Source organism: Mus pahari, chromosome 14 (assembly GCF_900095145.1).
Source record: "Mus pahari chromosome 14, PAHARI_EIJ_v1.1, whole genome shotgun sequence".
NCBI classification, from domain to species: domain Eukaryota; kingdom Metazoa; phylum Chordata; class Mammalia; order Rodentia; family Muridae; genus Mus; species Mus pahari.
In genome coordinates this window covers 34292516-34314074 of record NC_034603.1, presented here as the reverse complement: position 1 = coordinate 34314074, position 21559 = coordinate 34292516, and the positions used below count along the sequence as shown (strand labels likewise).

Sequence of the window (21559 nt, the reverse complement as noted above, 5' to 3'; positions counted from 1 at the left end):
GTCCCCCAGCTGGAATACCCTGAGCACCCTGTCCATTTTATCCTGATCTCCCAGCAGATCCTAACTTTCTGAGATTCCCTTTCTTTGTCTAACTTCTGAAATCATATTTTTTATGAAGTTTCTTTTCTTCAACATTTACCCCCCCCCCCATATCTTTCTCTCCTGACTCTAGGCCTCTCACTTTTGACCTCCAAGGAAATGTTTCATAAATCTACTTCTGTGGCTAGAGAGATGGCTCAGTGGTTCAAAACACTGTCTGTTCTTTCAGAGGACCAGGACAGGGGATATCAGGTCTTCAATTCCCAGTAACCACATGACAACCATTTGTAGATGAAGTTCCAGGAGGATGGGACACCCTCTTCTGGCTTCCATGGACACCACACTGATTCAAAGACATACACACAGGCAAAACACCCATGCATGTTAAATGAAAATAAAATAAATCATCTTTAAAAATTCTGCTACCTTATTTCTGATTTTCTACCCCCCCCCCTTACTTCCTCCAGTCTGACTGTTTGATGGATAGAATATACAATAATCTACTGAGGACTTTAATGTATCTGCCACCTTGAACATTTAACTCTGACTTACTTCTTCTGTCTTCTTCCACTTACTATCCCAACTCTAGGTTCAAAATACTATGAACTATCATGGATCCCTTGTGATACACAGTTCATCAATAGAACTTTCTTGTATGGCCATGGGGACAAGCCCGTTTGGTCCCCTTCTTCCACCTGACATAATTGTTTTCATTCAGCGAGTATAAATTAAGCTACTGCTATGCATTTGGATCTGTGCCAGAGTGCAGAGGCACAGAAAAGAAAAGTCACATTTCTTGTCCTTATGAATCACAGAGTCTAAAAGAAATAGAGCTGTGCAGACAACTGTAATGAACTTTGATCAAAGTTGTAATGGAGATGCTTAGGAAATGGCAGAAACAGCAGAATTCCATTTGTGGGAAGACTGGGGAGAAGGTAAGGGCTGGAGGTGAAGCTTGAGTGACAAGGAGGGTTTTGCTGAGTAAGCACTTAGGGGGCTGGGTCTGCCAGGAAAAGGTATATAGCAATATGGAAAGACATCCAAAAAAAAATGATTTCAGGGAACCTAACATAATTTGATATTTAGAAATCCAAAGTCAGGCACGTCAGGAGAAAAAGGCAGGATATTTAATGTTATGTTAAGGAGTTTCGCCATCTACCCTTCAGTCAGCAAGAAACCATTAAGGGATTTGGAGTTGGAGAGTGACATGACCTCATTTATGTACTAGAAAGATTGCTTTGATCGTCTACAGTGATTGAGTGAAGAGAATAATAGAACAAAAGCTGAAAAATAGCAAGCAGGGGATTTGAATCATCCTGTAAGAGAAGATTGACAGTGGAGTTAAGGAAGGGATGGGGCTGAGCTATGAGATGGAAGAATCAGCAAGACTTAGTGAGATAAAACTACAGTTTGTCAACAGATGAATGGATAAAGGAAACAGATGCAGTGTGTATAGACACTGGAATAGTATTTATCTCTTAAAAACAGATGCACACCTTTCATTGGTGGTCATGTGGATGAATGGATGGGCATTATTTGTGGTGCGGTAAGCCAACTATGCAATGACAAATACCATATGATCTCTCTGGTGTATGGAATCTAACAAGATTCTCTAAGAATCATAGAATAGATTCGTGATTATCAAAGAGAGGGAAGGATGGAGGATGGAGAGGTTAGACAACAGATGCAAAATTGTAGTTCAGATGAACCCTTTCTGGCATTCTGTTGCATAGGGGTGTCACTGTAGTATTAAACTGTCCATTTCAAGACAGCTAGACGAGAGGTAGCAGTCTCCTTTCTGCTCTGGGAAGACTGACAGGTATGCCCATGGTCCCAGAGAATGTTGCCACCCCGTGGTGGCCACAGAGGGCACCTTGGTAAATGGGACGAAATGAGGGATGCTTTGAAGAATAGAAGCAACATAATTTTTCTGTTTGTAATTTAGATTTTAATGTTGTTCTGAAATGGAAGCCATCATCCCTGCCTTCTGGGACTACATACTAGAAGAAGGCATCTGTTTACAGAGTTGTTCTGGACGTGCTGTAGAAATTCATGTTTAAATAATTTCAGTTGAACTATGAGGAGCAGAGGCATGGGGATGGATCCCAGTAAACTCTTCCTTTTCTTTCTACTGGAGGGAGGCTCTGCATCAGCACCCCGGGGGTTTTGAACTGAATAATCTTTTGTAAGGGGCTGACTGATCATTTTTCAGATGTTGGTCAATCACTCCAACTTCTATTTTAGGACATCATATACCTCCTCCCCTCCCAGTTGCAACAACTCAAAATGTTTCCAGATATTGACAGATGTCCCCTGTGAGTGCAAAATCACTCCTAGTAGACAATTAATACCTTCTACTAATGCTTTTCAAATCCTAGTGCCCAGAAAAATCACCAGAGACCCTTATCCTGATGCAGATTTTTGGGACGAAGGTGGGTTTCCCATGAAGACCTGTGATTTTTCAGGCTGTTACTCCAAGGAGCCCACTTGGAAGAACACTGAAATCTATACATCCTGGAGTAGTGTGGTAGTGACAGGAGAGGTTTTCCGGGGCCCCTTCTCTTGTTAACAAGGATGCCCACCAAGCAGGGACCCACCCATCTCCTATCCCTTTCTCCACACTGTCAGTTGGGGGCTTTGTAGAGCAGATGGGAGTGAATTAATGAGGCACATTTGAGCCGTGCTGGCAATGCCTTTGAGGTCACATGGAAAGCCTCAGGCATCTAGAGACCAGAGAGGCCTGGAGGAGCTCACACATCAGCTCAGGCAGCTGTGTCTCTGTCCACTGGGTGTAGTTCAGAGGGTACAGCCGCTAATGGGACCAGATGGTCTGAGCCTTGTTTGCGAGCATGGGTCCTCACCCCCCGCCATACTCACACAGTGATTTCCCCATTTGTTCTCTCTCCGGAAACAGAATGGCCATTTTTAAATGAAACAGGACTGGAAGCTTGCTTCTTCTCTGTTTGCATGCCACTGAGCTCTCAGATGTGAATATGTTCAATCATCCAACTGGCTTCAAAAGTCCTAGCAGCCAGCTTTCTGAGAAGCAAGCAAGGTCATGGTGTGGAGCAGAATGGGAAAGAGAAGATGCCCCTCTCCCAGTTACTAAAGTGGGATGGCTAGGCAGCTGTCATTCCTAAGGATAAACTAATTCTTCCTGATGATTCCTTGACTCCAAACTTTGCTCTGCACATAATAGATGAAACTTGTTACGAACTCTCCCCCTCCCCCTCCCAACCTAGAAAGCCAACTGAATATCATATTCCAGACTTGCACACAGGACCTGAGAAAAAGCAGAGTCCATGGCCTGGGCCAACTCTGCCTACCCTTGGTTCCTGGGTAACAGGAAAGTGTTCTTGCTCACCATTCTGAGAAGTGCCTTTATCAAATGGGAACCCCAAGCTCTAAAGCCAGGGCCCGATTCCCTTTCGCTACTTTTATTTGGGCATGTTGAAAATGAAGTCTACTATGTCCCCCGACACTGTGGACTTCCCAAGTTGGTGATGGTGAGGAACTCTAAACTGTGTACCACGGGACCCTGTACATCTCTGTGTACCTTTTAGGGTTAGTGACTAAGTCTTCAGGCAGCCTTTCACCAGCTCAGCCCTTCAGTTCTGTAGGTCCCCAAGGTACTGACATTACAGTGGCAATAGGGCAACTGTTATTGACACACCCTGAAGACTGTGTTCTGCCTGTGTTGCTGACTGCTGTCAGGGGTGAGCATTTGTCCAACTGTCTTCCTTATAGCTTGCTTTCTGACTTCCTTAAGGGATCCTGCTGCAGTACATTGTTCTCCACTGTCCCACCACACCTAATTTGCTCTTTATCTAGAAGAATCACTTTAGGATTAAGGGTAGGAAGGGCAAAATAATAGAATGCATGAACCCTGGAGTTCGATTCCCAGTTCTGCATTGTGTGTGTTGTCATGCATTCATGCCAGTGTGTGTGTGTGCATGCACACACATCAGGTATTATTCTAATACCTTGTGGTTGGAAACTGTTATTATTCACCAGCGCCTTATGAAGCAGGGTATTGCGTTACTAGAGTGCATTTAGAGCCAGCCCCAATGGAGGGATATAATAACTGCCCCAAAGAAAAGAAAACAAATAGAAGAAAACCAAAAGTGCAATCTTTTTTTTCCTCTCCCATCATTCCACAAACTCCTGCTAGGATTGACATCTGGGTGAAAATGGAGACCAAGACCTATGATCCAGAGAGACAGCTCCCTAGGGCCCAGAGCGGGGACAGGAAGCTGATAGCAAGTCTTTGGGACTGGTCAGTCAGAGACGTCAGTCAGAGACATAGACGCAAGGACCACATGTCCCTTCTCATCTCCGAGATGTTCTGCAGGGTGACCAGAAAACGCCCCATGACACTCAGTGTAAGACAGATATGCTGACTCTACCATGCTGTCCAAGGAGCAATATAGCAGCAAAGAGCAGAGGACTAAACACTACACCAGCTATCGTAAGCGGTCAGACAGGATGTGAACATCAATGATACGATATGTGTGTGCATTAACTGTTGTGAAGTTTTTCTGTACATAGAGAGTTTTTCTATAGACATAAGACCCACAGATGAACTATAGGATATGCCATTCCCATGTGCTGTAGGGCTGGATTAATGAGCAGACTAACAGCAATTTCCCATCTTCTTGTTGATATACAACACTTCCCACCCCAGTTGGGTACTTAGAGCCTCAAGCACCAGTCTAGACAGTCTGAATTAGAGATTGCATGCAATCTGCCCATGCGAAGGCAGCTGCCTTCAGCTAGTCTCCTTGGGACTCTCTGGGATGGTCTGTCTCACTTGCATGAAGCCAGCTCCCAGAGCTGCCATTCGGCAGATGCAAACATCCTACACAATTACTCTCTTCCCAGTCGCAGCAAAGCAGCTTCCTCTGCCCCCATCACTGGAACATCTTATTTAAAGTTCACACCGAATAGATGAGCATGTTAATGGCTTAGTCTCTCCTAAATGAACAAGAGGACCTGGAGGCTTTTTCTTGATAGCTGACTGCTGCAGACTGTGTGCCTTTCTGTCTGCTTTCTGCTGGCCCTGGCACTGACTCTGGGTGGATAATACTTTGTGAACTGTCAACAGTGCAACACTACTTGTTGATTCAGGACACCAGCCCTCACTCCCAGAACCCAGGTTCCATGGTGTCCCTTTCAGTGAAGTCCCTGCAAGGTGAGTTGGAGTCTGGTGTTATCTCAGTGCCATCAGAGGACCTGTATGCTAGCAAAAGAATGGCTTTCCTGGCTTTCCCAGACAAAGGGAATTGGGGCAGAGAGTAAGTCCTCAAGCCTCGTACACACATCATTATGCTTTCTATGCCAAGAGATGACTTCAGAAAGTCAGCAGGGACGCAGTACACATTAGGAACCCTACTGTGGTAAGAGGAGGCCTTGCTCTGGTGGCTCATATACAAGCTACCACTTCATTTTGCTCTGTGGTTGATTACCCTTTCCCCTCAAAACACACCCTATTTCCAAAATGGAGTGATTGTCAATGTAGAAGAAATATTTGTCTGTTGAGAAACACCTGGAAATTGTATCCCATGTAGCAACCCTCTTGAGAGTAACTGTTATACCCTCCTCCTGGTCTATGTGTACCTCTCCCTGTATTTTCAAAGATGTCATCACATTATATATTCATGGTAAACATTTTGTTTACCTAATAGTACTTTGTGAATCTTTCTCCTAGACTTAAAATATTCCAGAAAATCTCCCAGCAAATGACTATGTGGCATCCACCCTTTGAATATAGCTTAATTTATTCAGCCATCCTCTCGTTGAACAAATTGAGGTTGGTGTACTTTTCCATTATTATAAATAATGCTGTGATGACAATCACTGCACACAAATCTCTTCTAGGTCTGTAATTATTTCCCTTGGATAAAAGGGAATTCCCTTGCTACAAGTGGAATTACTGAGTCAAAGGGTGTGCATGTTTTAACACTCTAATAACTCATCCATCTATTGCCCTAAAGAGATACTGTGTGACTTATCTTCTTTCCTGTTCATATTTCAAATGTTCCCAAGGAAGCTCAGCTCTTATTTGTAGGAACTTTTAAAATATATAGTAAACAGATTTGCTTTTAAATAAACAATTTTGAGGAAGTACATATAACTCAATTTACCATCTTGAATACCATTAGGTATACATTGTTCAATAATGTCTATTCTAATTATTATAGGACAGATCTCCAGGATTTTTTTTTAATCCTGAAAAAAACAACTTTGTACCCATTAAACAATGACTCCTCTCCTGGCTACCACCATTCAACTTTATGTCTCTATACATTAGACCTTTCTGAATTGCTAAGTGAAATCAATATAGTATGTGGTTTTGTTTGTTTGTTTAATTGATTGATTGTTTTGAGCTTATTTCATTTACCATAATGTCCTCAACTTTCATCTGTGCTGTAGCATGTGACAAGACTTCTGTCCTCTAGAAGACAGAATAATATTCCATTACACATGGATACCACATCTTATTCACTAATCCTTGGCTAGTCCACTCTTTGGCCATTGCAATTTGAACAAAGCTGTAAACATGGGTGCATGTTTGTGGTGACTTTTAGTATAATCTTCTAAAATTATTTTTGTCAAACGTGACCCTATTACATTTTTTTTTATTTCTTCCTTATTTGATCTCAGAGTGGGCACCTCTTACCAAAGATTGGGAAGATATTCATACATATTTTCTACTCACCTCTCTCTCTCTCTCTCTCTCTCTCTCTCTCTCTCTCTCTCTCTCTCTCTCTCTCTCTCTCTCTCTCTCTCTCTCTCTCTCTCTCTCATCCAAGACTTTTGGCCTTCATACGATTTATAATATCACAGACTTGTCAACTTCATATGACTTTGAAATGTCTTAATAGGGACCCAGGTGTTATATATCTTTTTATATGCACAATACTTAAACTCTTAGTTTCAAATCTTGAGGGAAAAATAATATAAGGTTTAACACAATTCAAGGCTAATTTTCCCTTGTGCCTGTTTGATTTTTATGGCCTAATCAATCAGCTCTAATCCATTATTTTTCTCTATCTTTGGCCTCAGTGATATCTTTACTCTGTGTTCATTCCTTAAGCTTACTAACATTGCTTCCCTGGCTTTTCTGTTTTCTTCCATTTACCTATTTTTGCACCCATCCCACTCTGCTTTTTATAATTCACACTCCCTGCTTCAAGACCTGATTACATTCTCTTCCAAATGACTTACTTCTTTCTGACACTCAGGTGTTTGCTTGGTTGGTTGGTTTTGTTTTGTTTTGTTTTTTTCACATCAACATCTCTCTCCTCTCTCCCACCTCTTTTCTCTTTTCTTTATTTTTCTGTGTGAGAGTGTTCGGTATGTATGTCTGTTCACCATGCATGTGCGGTGGTCAGAAGAGAATGTCAAATCCCTTGGGACTCGAGTTCTAGGTAGTTGTGAACCTTCACTTGGGTGCTGGGATTGAACACTGGTTCTCTGGCAGAACAGCCAGTACTCTTTAACTGTAGAGTCTTCTCTCCAGCCTCATTCCACATCTACTTTTGATGGAGTCTTTTTATCCTTTAGTTCATATACATTGTTCTTATAAGAATTGTTTTGAAACTAATGAATCATTAGTTTTTAAGGAAGATTACAACTTATAAACTTTCTATTTATTTTTGAATAAAAAGTCATTTTAAAGTTTTCTATTGTAAGGTTATTTTATTTATGCACTTGAAGGTTTTGCCTGTATGTATGTATGTATGTATGTATGTATGTACGAGCACTACACACATGCCTGATACATGAAGAGGAGAGAAGAGGGCATCTGATTCCCTGGAAATTTGAACTTAGGGTTGGTTGTGAGCCACCTTGATGATGCCAGGAATCAAACTTGGCAACAAGTGAGCTAAACTTCTGAGCTGTCCCTCCACCCCCTGACATTTTCTTTATAAAAATAGCGTGGGCTCTGAAAACTTGAGCCTCTTTGTCATTGAACAAACGACGTACAAAATTAATCTCCACTCAGCATTTTGCTAAGCAAGTGAATAAAGGAATGTTTGATTTAGTTTGTATCCCTGAATACAGGCTTTCCAGCGCTGGGGCCTCGAACCCATAGCCTCATGCATGAGAAGCACACTCTCTACCACTAAGCTCTACCCCTAGCATAATGGCTGTGGAATTCAAAGGGGCTTAGAGACCCGAGATAATTATGTGGGTGGCTTAAGGGGAGGCATCTGCCTGCTGCAGATAAAGCGGCACTGCCATGACTCAGCCTCAGATAGACCGTGAACAAGCAAACTGAAATTGTTAATTAATTAACTCAACGAGCAGAGCTGACGATCAGCCTGTGCAGGGTGTTAGGCTACACGCAGGGTAGCTGAAAGGGCGAGAAGCGTTCTTTCTTGTACATCCAGAGTGTGAGGCCCAAAGAGCGGGGAAACAGGATCCCACCAATGCCCTGAAGAAGACTACACGTGCTGCAGGTATTCATAGAGAAGAGCTTTCACAGTCTCTGGATTTGGGGATGTTTCTCCATCTACCCTCTAACAGGAACAGACTGTTAGCCATATGCCTCAGCTCCCTGGGGGTTGTCAGCAGTTGCTCCAGCCCAGGCTTTGGTGTGCTGTCATCTTTCTGCTTTGCACTACTGAGCTTAAGTCTTGGTCTCACATTCTTCTTCCTGGGCCCACGTTTTTTGGAACCTGACCTTGATCAGCTTCCAGCCTTGTGGCTTCACTAATCTCACTTTCCTGCAATATAGTACATCTTTATTTCTCCTGACAGTCTGAAAAGCCACAGGCTTTGGAGTAAAGCAAGCTTTGCTCAAATCCCCAAGACTTACCTTACTCACTGTGTGGTTTTTAGACAAATGATCTAAACCAAGAAGGACTTTACTTTCTTATGTGCCACCTGGGGATAATTAATGCATGCGATTTGAGGTGGTTTCAGCATTTCAATTAAATTAGATTTTATATGATGCTCGTAGTCAAGTGCACAGACAGAGTGATTACCATTTCTTAATATGAGGTCCTTCCCTGTGGATCAGAGGTCCCCTAAACCCAGAGACTTATTACATATCGTCTGGTTTCAGCCCGACTTTATCCTTCACTGAGAACACTTTTTACTTAAGTATTTGAAGGAGTTCTGAGCCTTAAATGCCTTGTCACCCGTTGCACGGAGTTTCTTGGGAGAATAAATGTCCTCAAGCCGGCTGCTGAGATGAATACTCTTTGCTTCCTGGCTTGTACGGTCCACACTTTCTTGGAGTTTCTCTCTCATGTCTCACCCCCATGTCATCACAGCTACTATGGCTTTATTAGAGGCAGAGCTGGTGCCTCTGCTCAGGGTCCCATCATCCTGAAATTTCTCCTGCATGGAATCCCTTCTGCCTCTGCCTCTGGCTGCCTTCACAGTGACCTTTCTTTCTTAAGCAGGAGGCTTCCTGAGCTGTTCATTGTCAGGGATCGGCTCTCAGTGGTCTCTCTCTCTCTCTCTCTCTCTCTCTCTCTCTCTCTCTCTCTCTCTCTCTCTCTCTCTCTCACACACACACACACACACACACACACACACACACATACACACACACACAGAGCTCAGTGGTCTCTCTGAGCAGGAGAATTGCAAATGTGGGCCCTCTGAGCAGGATAGAGGCAGTGGGCTGCTTCACCCTCACCCAGTTTCCTCTGAACATCGTGTTTTATCATTCATTTTCTCCGTCCTGACCCCACCCCTGCTAATGAGGAGGTGAAGAAGAACCTCTGTAGTTTTGAGGGTCTGTGGTTTATAAACCTAACTAAATATAGTCATTTAGGGAGCTGGAATACTAAGAATATTATAGTTCTCTTCACTTAAATAGAGCTTAAGAAACTATGGAAATACAGAAAAATATTTTTAATGTAAAATAGAATATTTACCTTTATCTCTCATATGTCTTTCTGTCCATACATCTCCCTCTTATTGAACCGCTAGAAAAAACATTACAGGACATTTCTATCACTCCATAAGATTCTTCTGTGGCCATTTATAGTCTACATGTAAGATAACCACTGTTCTGACTTCTGTCATCATCCAACAGTCTTGCCTTCCTTTTGGGCTCTTTTCCAGAGAGTTTGCTTTAGTCACTACATGGATGGGATCTTAGAGTATGCATTCTTTTGTATTTGGATTTTCAGTTTGTGAGTCATTTATGTTACGGTATTTGCTAATAATTTTTTTGTTTGTTTGTTTGTTTGCATGGAACTGTATTTTGTACACGTGCTAGAATGAATTTATTCAGTCTGTATTTTATGAGAACTCCAATATTTCCATTTTTGCTGTTATAAATAAGGCTATAGTAAACATTCTTGTACCTGACTGAGCATGTCCTCCTGTTTCTTGGGTCAATACCTTGGTGTGGAGTTGCTGGGGTCTAGGGCAGGCATGTTTCTTCTCCAACACTTTGCAAAAGGTTGATGATTTTATACTCGCACCAGCAGTGTGCTCAGACTTTCATTTGCTCCATATCCCCATCAACATTTGGCATTTCTGTATGTGTAGTAATATTTCATTGTGGTTACAAGCATTTCAGAAGAGGGCACAGGAGGAAGGTAAAAGCCGGAGGCAGTGGATGACTGTAAGGAAACATCTCCAGACATAGACATGTACAAACCTTTACAGCACTCACAAGACCTGTGTAAGCCCAAAACCAGACCAAATCCTAGCCCTGACAGGGGGATTGGGTGCAGAGTCCTATCCCAAGCCCGAATAGATTTGCAGTTGTTAGCTTCTGGGAGAGGAAGGGTCAGTCTTCTCTAATGTAGCCCCTTGGTAAGACAGGTACTCTCCAGTGAAAGATTATACACCCAAGAATATATGGTGCAGCAAACATTGCTCCAGGGGAGGTTAAAACATTCACAACATTGGCCAGATAAGGAAATAACTCAGCAAGAACTGGAGATGATGAATATGATGGAAACATGTTGTATGTTTGAAACTCTCAAAGACCTAATTTCAGAGAGAGGATCTATGTTAGGTCCAGGTAGAGGCAATTGCAAATGCGAAAGATTGTGAGTCAGATCTGAACAGGGCATTCTGGGAGAGCAGATCTTTTGATGTGCCCGCACTGAGGAATGAGAAAGTTGATCTAAGTGAAGGAAGCCAGCAGGGCAATAGCATATAGCGAACAGAGTTTTACTGTTAGGAATATGCAGCCCTGGAAGATTTTAAGAGGCAAAGCATGAACTGATGCCCTTGACTTTACATGTGTTACATCATGAGTAGATGGCAGTGAGTTCAGCTGAAGTAAAAAGCTTGGTTCAACTATTGCAGGTCAGATGGACACTGCTTGTGGTTTTAACCGGTAGCTGGCTGATGAGGTAGAAGAGAATGGCTCTGAGATGGATTTACGGACAGTCATGGAAGTGTCTGCTAACTTCAGCGAATGGGAATCAGAGATAGAGGTGGTAAGGATCTTGGGTGGAGTGATGCTTATGAGAAAGGCTTTGGGAGAAACTCTTAGGGGACTGTTGAAATGATGAAGCTTCCTTTTGACTTGGTCCATTTTGTGTTCCTATATCAAAATGCCTGTGGTTGAATAATTTATAAAGAAGCTTTCTCTTTGTGGTTCGAGAGATGGGGAATCTTGGAATCAAAATCACAGGGCTGCATCTAGCAAGAGTGTTTGTACCATGTCATCAAGGCTGAGGGCTCCGCATGGGGAGAGAAGAACCATCATCTTGTTCTCTTCCCAAGGTCCCACTCTGTCTATCACTGTACGAATTCAGAGATTACATTTCCAATGCTCAAGTCTTTGGGGACATATTCAAGTCTAAGCAGCTCTCAGAAGAGTATGTTGAAATCCCAGCCTCCCTGCCGATGAGTCTGATCTCACTTGTAAACAGGACTTTTGCTGATGTAATTACAGCGGTTCTTAATCCAGTCCCGCAAAGGCTTATTTATGGTAACAAGCAGAGAGGTGAAAGGAGGGATTTACAAGCACAAAGAGAATTGTGGGGTGGAGAAAGTTACTATCAGGATGGCTTTGGTCAAATTTCACTGTGAAGGCTAGTAAAGGCATGAAGCAGTGGCTGGGGAGGGGGCTACGGGGTGAAGGGGAAGTTGCATTTAAGGTTGAGAGCATTGGGATGAGTTCTGCTATGGATGAGATTATTGAGGAGAGAAATCAATGCTTCGAGGGGGGGGGGCGGATAAGCTGGAGATGAAAGGAGGTGGATGTTAGGCTGCAACAGGTTCAGGGACAGTTCGATTACTAAAAATGCAGGAAAGATACAGAGAAGATGAATGCAAGTGCCCTGTAAATAAAAGCCCCTTCCTTCCCACTCGGACTTCTCTAGTGAGGAGAAGGCAACATCAGGGACTGAAGGGTTCAGAAAGCAGAAGACACTGGAGATCCCAGGCGCCCTGGTTAGGGTTACTGTTGCAGTGGGAATCAGACTGACCAAGGGAAACTTGGGAAGGAAAGGGTTTATTTGGCTTACGCTTTCAGATTTCTGTTTACCATGTATGGAAATCAGGACAGGTACTCAAACTGGACCTGAACATGGAGATAGGAGGGGATGCAGAGGCCATGGGTTGTGTGTGTGTGTGTGTGTGTGTGTGTGTGTGTGTGTGTGTGTGTGTGGATGGTGGGGGGGGGCAGGGACCAGGTGCTGCTTCCTCGCTTGCTCCACATGGCTTGCTCAGCCTGCTTTCTTATAGAACCTAGGGCTTCCTACCCAGGGTCTCCCACCCAGGGTTGACCCCACCCACAATGATCCAGACCCTCTGACCTCAATCACTAACTAAGAAATTGCTCTACAGGCTTGCCTATTGCCAATTCTCAAATCAAAGAGGAGGCTCCCTCCTCTCCAGTGACTCTAGCTGTGTCAAGCTAGACATAAAACTAGTCAACACACCAGGTTACACTCCATAAAAAGTCTGGGAACTGTATTGTGTGATGGTGATGGGGTTTGATTTGTGGTTCTTATCTCTAGAAAATGCCAAAAAGACACAGAGTTGATTGAAAAAACTACAGGCCTTTACAGATCTAGACACACCCTTTATGTATACATGTTTTTTTTTTTTATGTATCTATTCATTAAATTCTTTCAGTCATCCAATGAAGAAGAGTCTAGTAGTTTTCTCTTTCTTTTAAATGTATAACTGATGAATGAACTAGAAATTTTAAGTAATTTGTCTCAAATCACACAGCTAATAAAAAATAGAACTAAGATTTTTCTTTTTCAAGACGTTTCTCTGTATAGCCCTGGCTGTCCTAGAACTCATTCTGTAGACCAGGCTAGCCTCAAACTCAGAAATCCTGCCTCTGCCTCCCAAGTGCTGGGATTAAAGGTGTGCACCACCACTGCTCAGCTAGAACTGAGATTTTAATCCAGATGGTCAGGTAACCTCCCCCACCCCTATTCCCACCAGCTGACATAGGACATTCCTCACTCCCCCCCTCCCCCACACTTGTTATATATGACAGTCCTTAGCACTAGGTATCATTTTTCACTGCTAGACTCACTTGCTTAGATTTGAATGACAATAACAATCACTTATTGAGTTAACATGCCTAGTTAGGGTCTTAACCACTTTATACGAGTTGATTAATTTAGTTAAAACAAGTGTGATTAAGTTGTATAACTCATATCCTTTTACAGATCATAACAATAACTGGCTTGAAGTCCTGTGGCTCCTTAGTACAGCTGATAGGGCTTTGTCACTGGTATTTCTGCTGGGCAGTTGTGATTTAATGATGTAGGCATGGGTGGTTATCAGCATAGACCATTGCCATTCAAATGGACAGGGGAAGAAAGGTGCTGTGAGTCTAATGGTCCATAACTCAAATTAGTCTCTCCCAAGAGTTTAAGTCTAGAATAGCTACAGTTCCTAAGTTGTTATCTCTGGTTTCTACTCTGTTCTGTTTACAGCCGGATAGTCTCTACTAAATATTTCAGAAGATATGGAGTATTTTAGAGAAGGGCCTCTTGAATTGAACCCTAAGACTCTCATATGAACCATTTTTCCAAGGAACTAGAAGCAGTAGGTGATATCAAGATAAATTTCCCACATAAAGATGCTACATAGATCAAACAATGATCTACCCCCAGAATGGTGGACCAATCCACACAGCATCTCATGACCAAGATGAAGGACTCAAGAACACAGTATCAGGGCAAGCAGGTGTGAGAACACCATTGCCTTTTATATGAGATATGAATCAGGATTCAGCATTTACTTAGTATCTCTTTCCCAAAGAATTTCCATGTGCCTTTTAGTGAGTTCTTCAAACCAAGAAGGGATAAAGATATCAGCAGTGTGAACCTAGAAGCATGAGTTCCTTGGACCATGCAGAAGCTTGATTTCAAAGGATCTTCTTGTGTTTCTCCTGAAGCATTTTGAAATGTCGAGTATTCTTCAACAACATCTTCCTGTGGCATTAGGGACAATAATAATCTTTAATGAATAAATGTTCTGTTTATTATATGCATGAATGCATTTATCTTAATCTTCACTGCTGCCTTATGAGGCGGGCACACTCCCATTCACCAAGGAGAATAGCTGAGGCTCAGAAAGCATGAGCGCTTTGCCCAGAGCTGCTGAGGTGGTGTCAGAGCCAGACTGATTTATTGGAAGCTTGTGTTCTTATCCTCTCTCTGGAGTTAGTTGGCACCTCAAGCTTAGCTTCTCTGGGACCATGGTAAATGGCAAGAGCCCTCAGTGTAGAGACCCAGGGCATGGATATGAGCCTCTGTCCTAAATCACTGCATAGCCATTCTGACTTCGATTATTATTTAACTTCTCCAAGTCTATTTCCTCACCTTTAAAACAGGGAAACCCAACACGATTTTTCCTGTAGATAATCAGAGGTGTTCTCTACCTCAGCGCCGTGGCACGTGGTCTGAATTGAACAAAGTGGTGGCAGTTTCTCAGGATCCCTTCACTAAGCCTGTTAATTTGGTTGCACTTGTAGGAAGCACAGCAGTTTTGCAGAAACATGAAACCAGGTCTTAACCTCCCTGGGACTAAGAAAGTGCACATCAGCAAGTGGTAACAAGAGGGGCCTCTTCAAGTCACTCAGTTCTTAGGGCTCAGAATTCTACCCTAACTTCCATGACCTTGCAAGACATTTGGAGCAGTTAATGAATGGACTGTACTCCCTGCAGAGAGCTCCTGCATCTTCTACCTCCTCTGCTGGTCCTCTTCAGGACTGCTCTTGGCCAGAGTCCTGCTTAAGACAATGAGACAGCTCTGAGATTCTGATTAGAGTCAAAGACAGGGATTTGGTTTGGCCGGGCTACCTTCCAAGGGAATCGCAGCCAACATAACTGAAGAGAAAATAACTGAAGAGAAAATAAATGGTGCACTGGGGTCCCTTGGAGTAGAAATAAGCTTTAGTGTCATTTCCTCCTCCACAAGGCAGGCTGTATGCTCTTAGGGGCATTGGGAAGAATGTTGACCTGGGAAGGCAGAGGCCAAACGTCATAGCTCCATGGCTTTGGGCTGCCAACCCCTCCCAACATCATTTTCCTCATCTGTCAATATGGAGCCTAAAAATGGTGACCTCGGACACACCTCTAGTTATAGTTTAGCTTCCTCAGATTCTGCCTTCAAGGCAGGAACTAGATAAAGAGTTTAAATCATCTCTAATTTCTGAAGGTTGATATTACCACCTCCAACGGGCTCTCTTACCCTTCTCCTTGGCAAATAGAATACACAAAAGGTAACTTGGAAAGTTTTATCTCTATAGAATATAACTTTTAATTTATTTTTTCTGTTCTCTTCTCTCCACTCTCTGGTGCTAAAGATTGAACACAGACAAGGATCTACGTCTCTAATGACAATGTTAGCATATTGTCTGTGCTGATCTTGAACTTGCTTTTTAGTTCAGGATGGCCTTGAATTTGTCTTCCTCTTGCATTGATCAATTGAATAATTGAGATTGTGCTACCACACTTAGTTAAATTGTATAATACGTTAATAACTATGACCCTTCCCCAAACACACAACTTATCCCCAAGAATATATAATATTCAAGACACACTGGTAAAATCTCCCATTAAGTGGATGAAACTGACCTAGAATTTTCCTTCAACCATGGGCTTTCTTTGCCTTTTGCCACAGCTTTGAGGTGTGTATAGAAAAAAAAAATGTATGCTTTTGTTGATTCAGATTTTGTTTCAAAATTTATAAATATCTATACCTATAAAACAAAAAGCATTTATTTGAACTAAAAGTATGTGAGTTCCTTTCTGGAGGAAGCTTTCTTGTTGGGTGGCTATAAAGCTGGGTTTTAGCATCTTGGTCTCTACTCCCACCTTATCTGGGCTCTTCATTCTTCTATATCTAATGACTTCTTTCCAGGACTGCACTGTAGGTTGAAGAGTTCCATCCCGGTAAGGTTAAATCCAAGGCTTTCTGTGACCTTGAGCATGCTCCCTGCTCCCTGCTCCCTGCTCTGGGCTTACATACTTCTGTCCATGATTGAGTCTTGCAAGCCAGGGTTGTTCATTCAGAGTCCTCACTGCTGTGGGTACTCATCTCCATGGAGGTTTGGGGACTGATGTCTGGTCCTGGTCCTTGTTGTCTTCCAAGGCTACATACAGCCTAGGCAGGAGGAAGACCTCAGAAGGAGGTTGTTCACAATAGAGGTATTTCATCATGGGCACTGGAGTACAAGGTCATCATACAAGGCTTGCGTGAGCAAGTACCTGAATCCTCACGTGAAATAAACAGGGCATTTCTAGTAGCTACTTGTTAGAGTTTTAAGCTAGGAATGCCCACAGGCAAATAAAGCAGTAGTCCTTCAATCTCCTTTGTCAGAATCAGCTTGGAAATCATCTGGTTTGCTTACCAGAAAGAGACTACCCGGGGAAGCTCTGTCTCCTAGTTCTCAGGCCCCCCACTCCCCCTTATAGAGCTAGGCTGAGGTTCATGGCAACTAGAAGGAGCTCCAGTGGTCCACTAGGGGAAAGAGGCCCCAGCCTGGATGCCAAAGCTGGGACTCTCAATCTCTTTCTGACTGGGCTTCTTTCTAGTCCAAGGTCAGCTTAGAATTCATACAGAGTGAGAGGCCCTCAGGAGCTCCCTGCGTGGGAAAGAGGAACGAGTGGGCTTAACACAAGAGCATTGGCCATTTATGGAGGGATTATTAGCCTGGAGCATCCTAGGAAACCCTTGAAATACCTGTGAGGTGGGTGTCAGGTACTGTCATTTACACACGGAAAAGTGGCTGACTTCCTGGGCCACCTTCTGTTCATAAACGCCATGTATTGGGAAATTTTATTTTATTTTTTTATTGTTACAGAAGAGAGGAAAACACTGAGCCTAATCCCTCTTCTCCATTCTCAGATACTCTATAAATATTGTGAAAAGTAAGCAGAGCGCGTGCACATGTTTAAAATTTCAAACAGTACGTTAGTAAAAAATCAACGTTAAACAGCTCTTTCCTTTCATCTAAGCCCTCTCCCAGGGGAATGAATATTGCAAGCAAGTTTATTACCAGAAAACCATGTTGCTTGCATAAAATATCATACTTGCAGTGGGCCTGCAGATACCCTCTTTGTATAACTTCTAATTCTTCTTTCTATAAAAGGGATCATACTGAGACATTGCTCTGTACTTCACTGAAGCGGCTTCCTCTACCTCTTATTCTGCCTCCCTTTTTTTCCTCTTCCTTCTCTCCTCTTCTTCCTCATTTTCCCATGCCTTGGAAATCGTCACAATCAGCATACCCTGCTCTGCCTCAATCTTTTGCGTAGCTGTTCCTCACTGGTTAAAAACAAATTGCAATCAGCCCTGTACTGTTTACTCCGGTTCCTATCTCGAGGAGAAATTGGAAAGTAAGGAGGGGAAATTTCCCAGCCATCGGATGACAAGCCAAGTAGGGACTGTTCCACGAAGTAACAGGGGTGTTATCACCTTGTTACTGGGTATCATGGCATGCTTAGATTTTTGTGGAATTGATTAGTTTTTTTTTTTAAAGGCATATTATAAGGTGCACATCTTTAATCCCAGAACTTGGGAGGCAGGAGCAGACAGATCTCTGTGCATCAGAGAGCAGCCTGATCTACATAACCAGTTCCAGGACAGCCAGGGCTATGTCGAGAGAACTGGGGTAAAAAGAAAAAAAAAAATCAAAACCAAAATCAAAACCAACCAACCAACCAACCAACCAAAAAATGTTTACGTCATTTTCATCTTCTTAATTAAGAGTTAAGTTTGGTTATAATTTTATATATCCACTGGTTTTCTCAGGTGGAGTCAGCTGCGAGTAGGAGCAATTGTCTATTTCTAGTTGATGCACACTTTTTACAGTTCGTGTGTCGGTAACGATTCAACTGTGTGTAAGCCAGGGGCATCCCTTTATCCCAGGCAATGAAGTCTCCCACTGAGGTTTTTTATGTGTTCCCTCTGTTTTCTGGGACATATTTTTGCACAGAGTAGTTTCAGCTCTGTGTGTGTGTGTGTGTGTGTGTGTGTGTGTGTGTGTGTGTGTGTGACTCTGGCCCTTGGTGTCCTTCGAGCTGTCTCTCAGCTGCTCATTGCCCCACTCCATGTGAGCTCTAAGAGCATGCTCTGCATTGCAAGCAGGCTCCAAAGCCCGAGAGCTCTGGCTCTGTCCCTGCAGAGGCTCTCTGGTTTATTCCACCCTCACTTTCCTCACTCCGTTTACATACCACCTTCACTAGGGCAGCTCCAGGAGTCTTTAGCCCCACTGCGGTCCATAAGGAGAATTCTGCAACTGTTTAAAACTGTGCAGTCTGCCGTACCAACCTTTCCTTGGGGAATCTTAGGATTCCAAGGCTGGTTGATGATTAGAAACACATGCAGCAAACATGGTTTCAGAAATCCTATGGTTTGCCTCTTGTTGGCACATTAGTCCCAGCAGGTGCTTATGGGTAGGCTGAAAACTAGAGACTCTTTGTTGTCTTGGTTATTGAAATCACTGACGATGTATGAAATTCTCGAGGAAGAATAGTTTAACCAATCCAAACAAATCTAATCATCAAACCACCTACTTATAGCAATATCTGTCTCTCTGTGTCCCTTTTTATCTATTATCCATCTAACCATCCATCTATCCAATACCTATAAGCTTATTACACCTATCAGCAAATAAATAAATTATTTAGAGTTTGTCAGGTCTAAAAGAAACTACTCAGAACAAATGTCTATCTGTGGTGCCGTTTGTGCATCTGACTTCCAAGCTCTCTCAGCAAGTTGCTATTTCATAGTCCTTCTGGCTTGTCTCACCTCTTCCCAACCTACTCCCTACCCTAAACTTCTCTAGCTGGTGGGCTTTCCTCCCCCAGCTTTTTATTCATATACACCCCCAGTGTTCCGGCCATGCACTCTCTTTTATTTTTCTCTTTTGGTCCCCCCCTCTTGTTCCTCTCTCTTTATCTCTCCCTCCCCAATCTTTCCATGACCCGGTCCAGTCTTCTGGCCATAGTCAGTGTACTACTTTCTCCCTCTGCTCCAGGTTCTTGCTGATGCCTCAGATCCACAACAAAACCCTTCTCCATAGGCATACCTCCGAGTGCTTCTGTCCTCAGCTTATATATTGGTGAGAGGTAAGTCAGCGGTAGAGCACTTAGTATGTACAAGGTCTTACATTCCATTGCCAGCACTGAAACTAAAGAAACGAACTGAATCAACCAACCAACCAAACACACACAAAGAACAGAACTCTAGCTGCACATGGTAGTATAACCTTCAATTATAGCACTGGGGAGGTTGAGGTAGAAAGATCGTGACTTTAAGCCATCCTAGGATGCATAGTGAGACTGTATTCTAAACAGATGAACAAATAAATAGACAAAAGAGGGTTATTGAATAGTCTAACACGCCTCCAGTTTTCCAGTGTAAGAAACAGAACACAGGATCAATTCCCAATAGCCTTTCTTAACTATGTTTGTGTCCTTACTGCAGAAGTAACTGTTGAAACGTATATTTAAATTTTTGCCGAACGTCTTTATATTTGTGTAACATTATGCATGGCCATGTCCTCAGACAATATCAAATGTTGTATTGCATATTTCACAACTCCTTCTCCATCACACCATCCTGTTTTCCCCCAGTTTGCTTTGTATACTCAGCATTAGAGCTCAGCCCGCCCATGTTGACATTTGGAGTGTCTCTTTGCTTCCACTCCTTACATTTCATTTTGCGCTGTTGCAGAACTACGTTTGATGACCGCACCATGGTTTAGCCCCTCTTTTCTGGATAAGATTGTAGGAGATTGTAGAGCTCCTGTCTGTCTTGATTACAAACGGCGTTGCATTGAACTTGCTTATGCATAGCTCCTCACGAACTCTCGAGGGTTGGTCTGGTGTGGGCAGTTACACAGTCGCTGAGTATGGCTTCTTTGATAGCCATACTCAAATCTGTCAGCCACGGCCACGAGGCTTTTCCAGGCAGCTTTAGCAATTATCCTTCCCCCAGGATTCTAGTCAGAAGTCTTGGACATTTCTAAGTTTGCCAGTCTACTGGGTGTGAAATGCTGCTTCATTATGGTTTTAATTTGAGTTTCTCTGATTGCTTGTGAGGCCTAGCACTGCTGTCTGTGTGTTGGCCCATCGGGTTTTCTCCTCCGTAAGTCGCCTATTTGTTTTTTGTTTTAATTTTACCAGTCTGCCTTGTTTTCCCTTTGATTGCTTTGAAGATGTTGATGATCTCTTGATATTAATATCTGTGTATTTTCTAGCCTTGAATATATAGTTTTATGATTGCTTTTGATGTATCATGGTTAAAAAGTTTTTCAATAGTTTCTTCTCTGATTTAAAATTCTACACTCATTGCCCTATATTCTCTTCTAACAATTTTTAGGGTTGATGTGGTATATTTAGGTTTATAGTCCTCTTCGAATTGATTTTTTTCGGTGTATTTTTATGTATGCATTTAACTGTAGTAGTCTATTTTCCCAACTGTCCTATCTATTTAACAAAAAACTGCATGGTTTTTTTTTTTATTAATTTTACTATTCTTTTTTCCTTTCATTATTTCCCAGTGAATTTTTAAAGTAGGCAAAGAGAATGAAAATATTTTTTATTCTAAAGTATTAACAAATTCTTTAAAAAGGCCTAATACTAACATTCTGAGGGCTGAGTAATATAGATTGTGTGTATTAACATATTTAACCTTCTCAAAGACCCAGGACATGGGTAACATTATTATGTCTATTTGTCTTGGCTAGGTTTGAAATGGATTGTCAATTTAGTTCTAGGCTTAAGTGTGCCTCTGCCAGGATGTTTGTCCCAAGAACAAAGGAGTGAGTCCTGACACTTTTTACAAACAAAATCTTTATGTGTGTGTTTATATGTGCACGTGAGTACAGGTGCCGTGGAGGCCAGTTTAGGGCTCTGGAGGCCCTGGAGCTGAAGGTAGAGGTGCTTGTGGGTGCTGGAAGCCAAACACTGGTCCTCTGTGTATGCTTTTAAACCACTCAGGCATCTTTTCAGTCTCCCCAACATTATTAAGAAGGTGGTTTCAGTTCCTATAGATTTCATGTTTTATGAGGTTAGATTGATCTCTTTTCTTAATTTTAAATGGCATA

General features: G+C 42.5%; 1 protein-coding gene across 1 annotated transcript in view; it reads left to right on the top strand.

The window, feature by feature from the left end:
• The first annotated feature begins 4229 nt into the window (after positions 1–4229).
• Shisa6 (shisa family member 6) overlaps positions 4230–21559 on the top strand; it is a 181161-nt gene continuing 163831 nt past the window's right edge. The window contains exons 1-2 of the mRNA XM_029546114.1: positions 4230–4421; positions 5167–5230. Of these exons, the coding sequence (XP_029401974.1) occupies positions 4230–4421; positions 5167–5230 (256 nt within the window). The remainder of the gene's footprint in view (positions 4422–5166; positions 5231–21559) is intronic.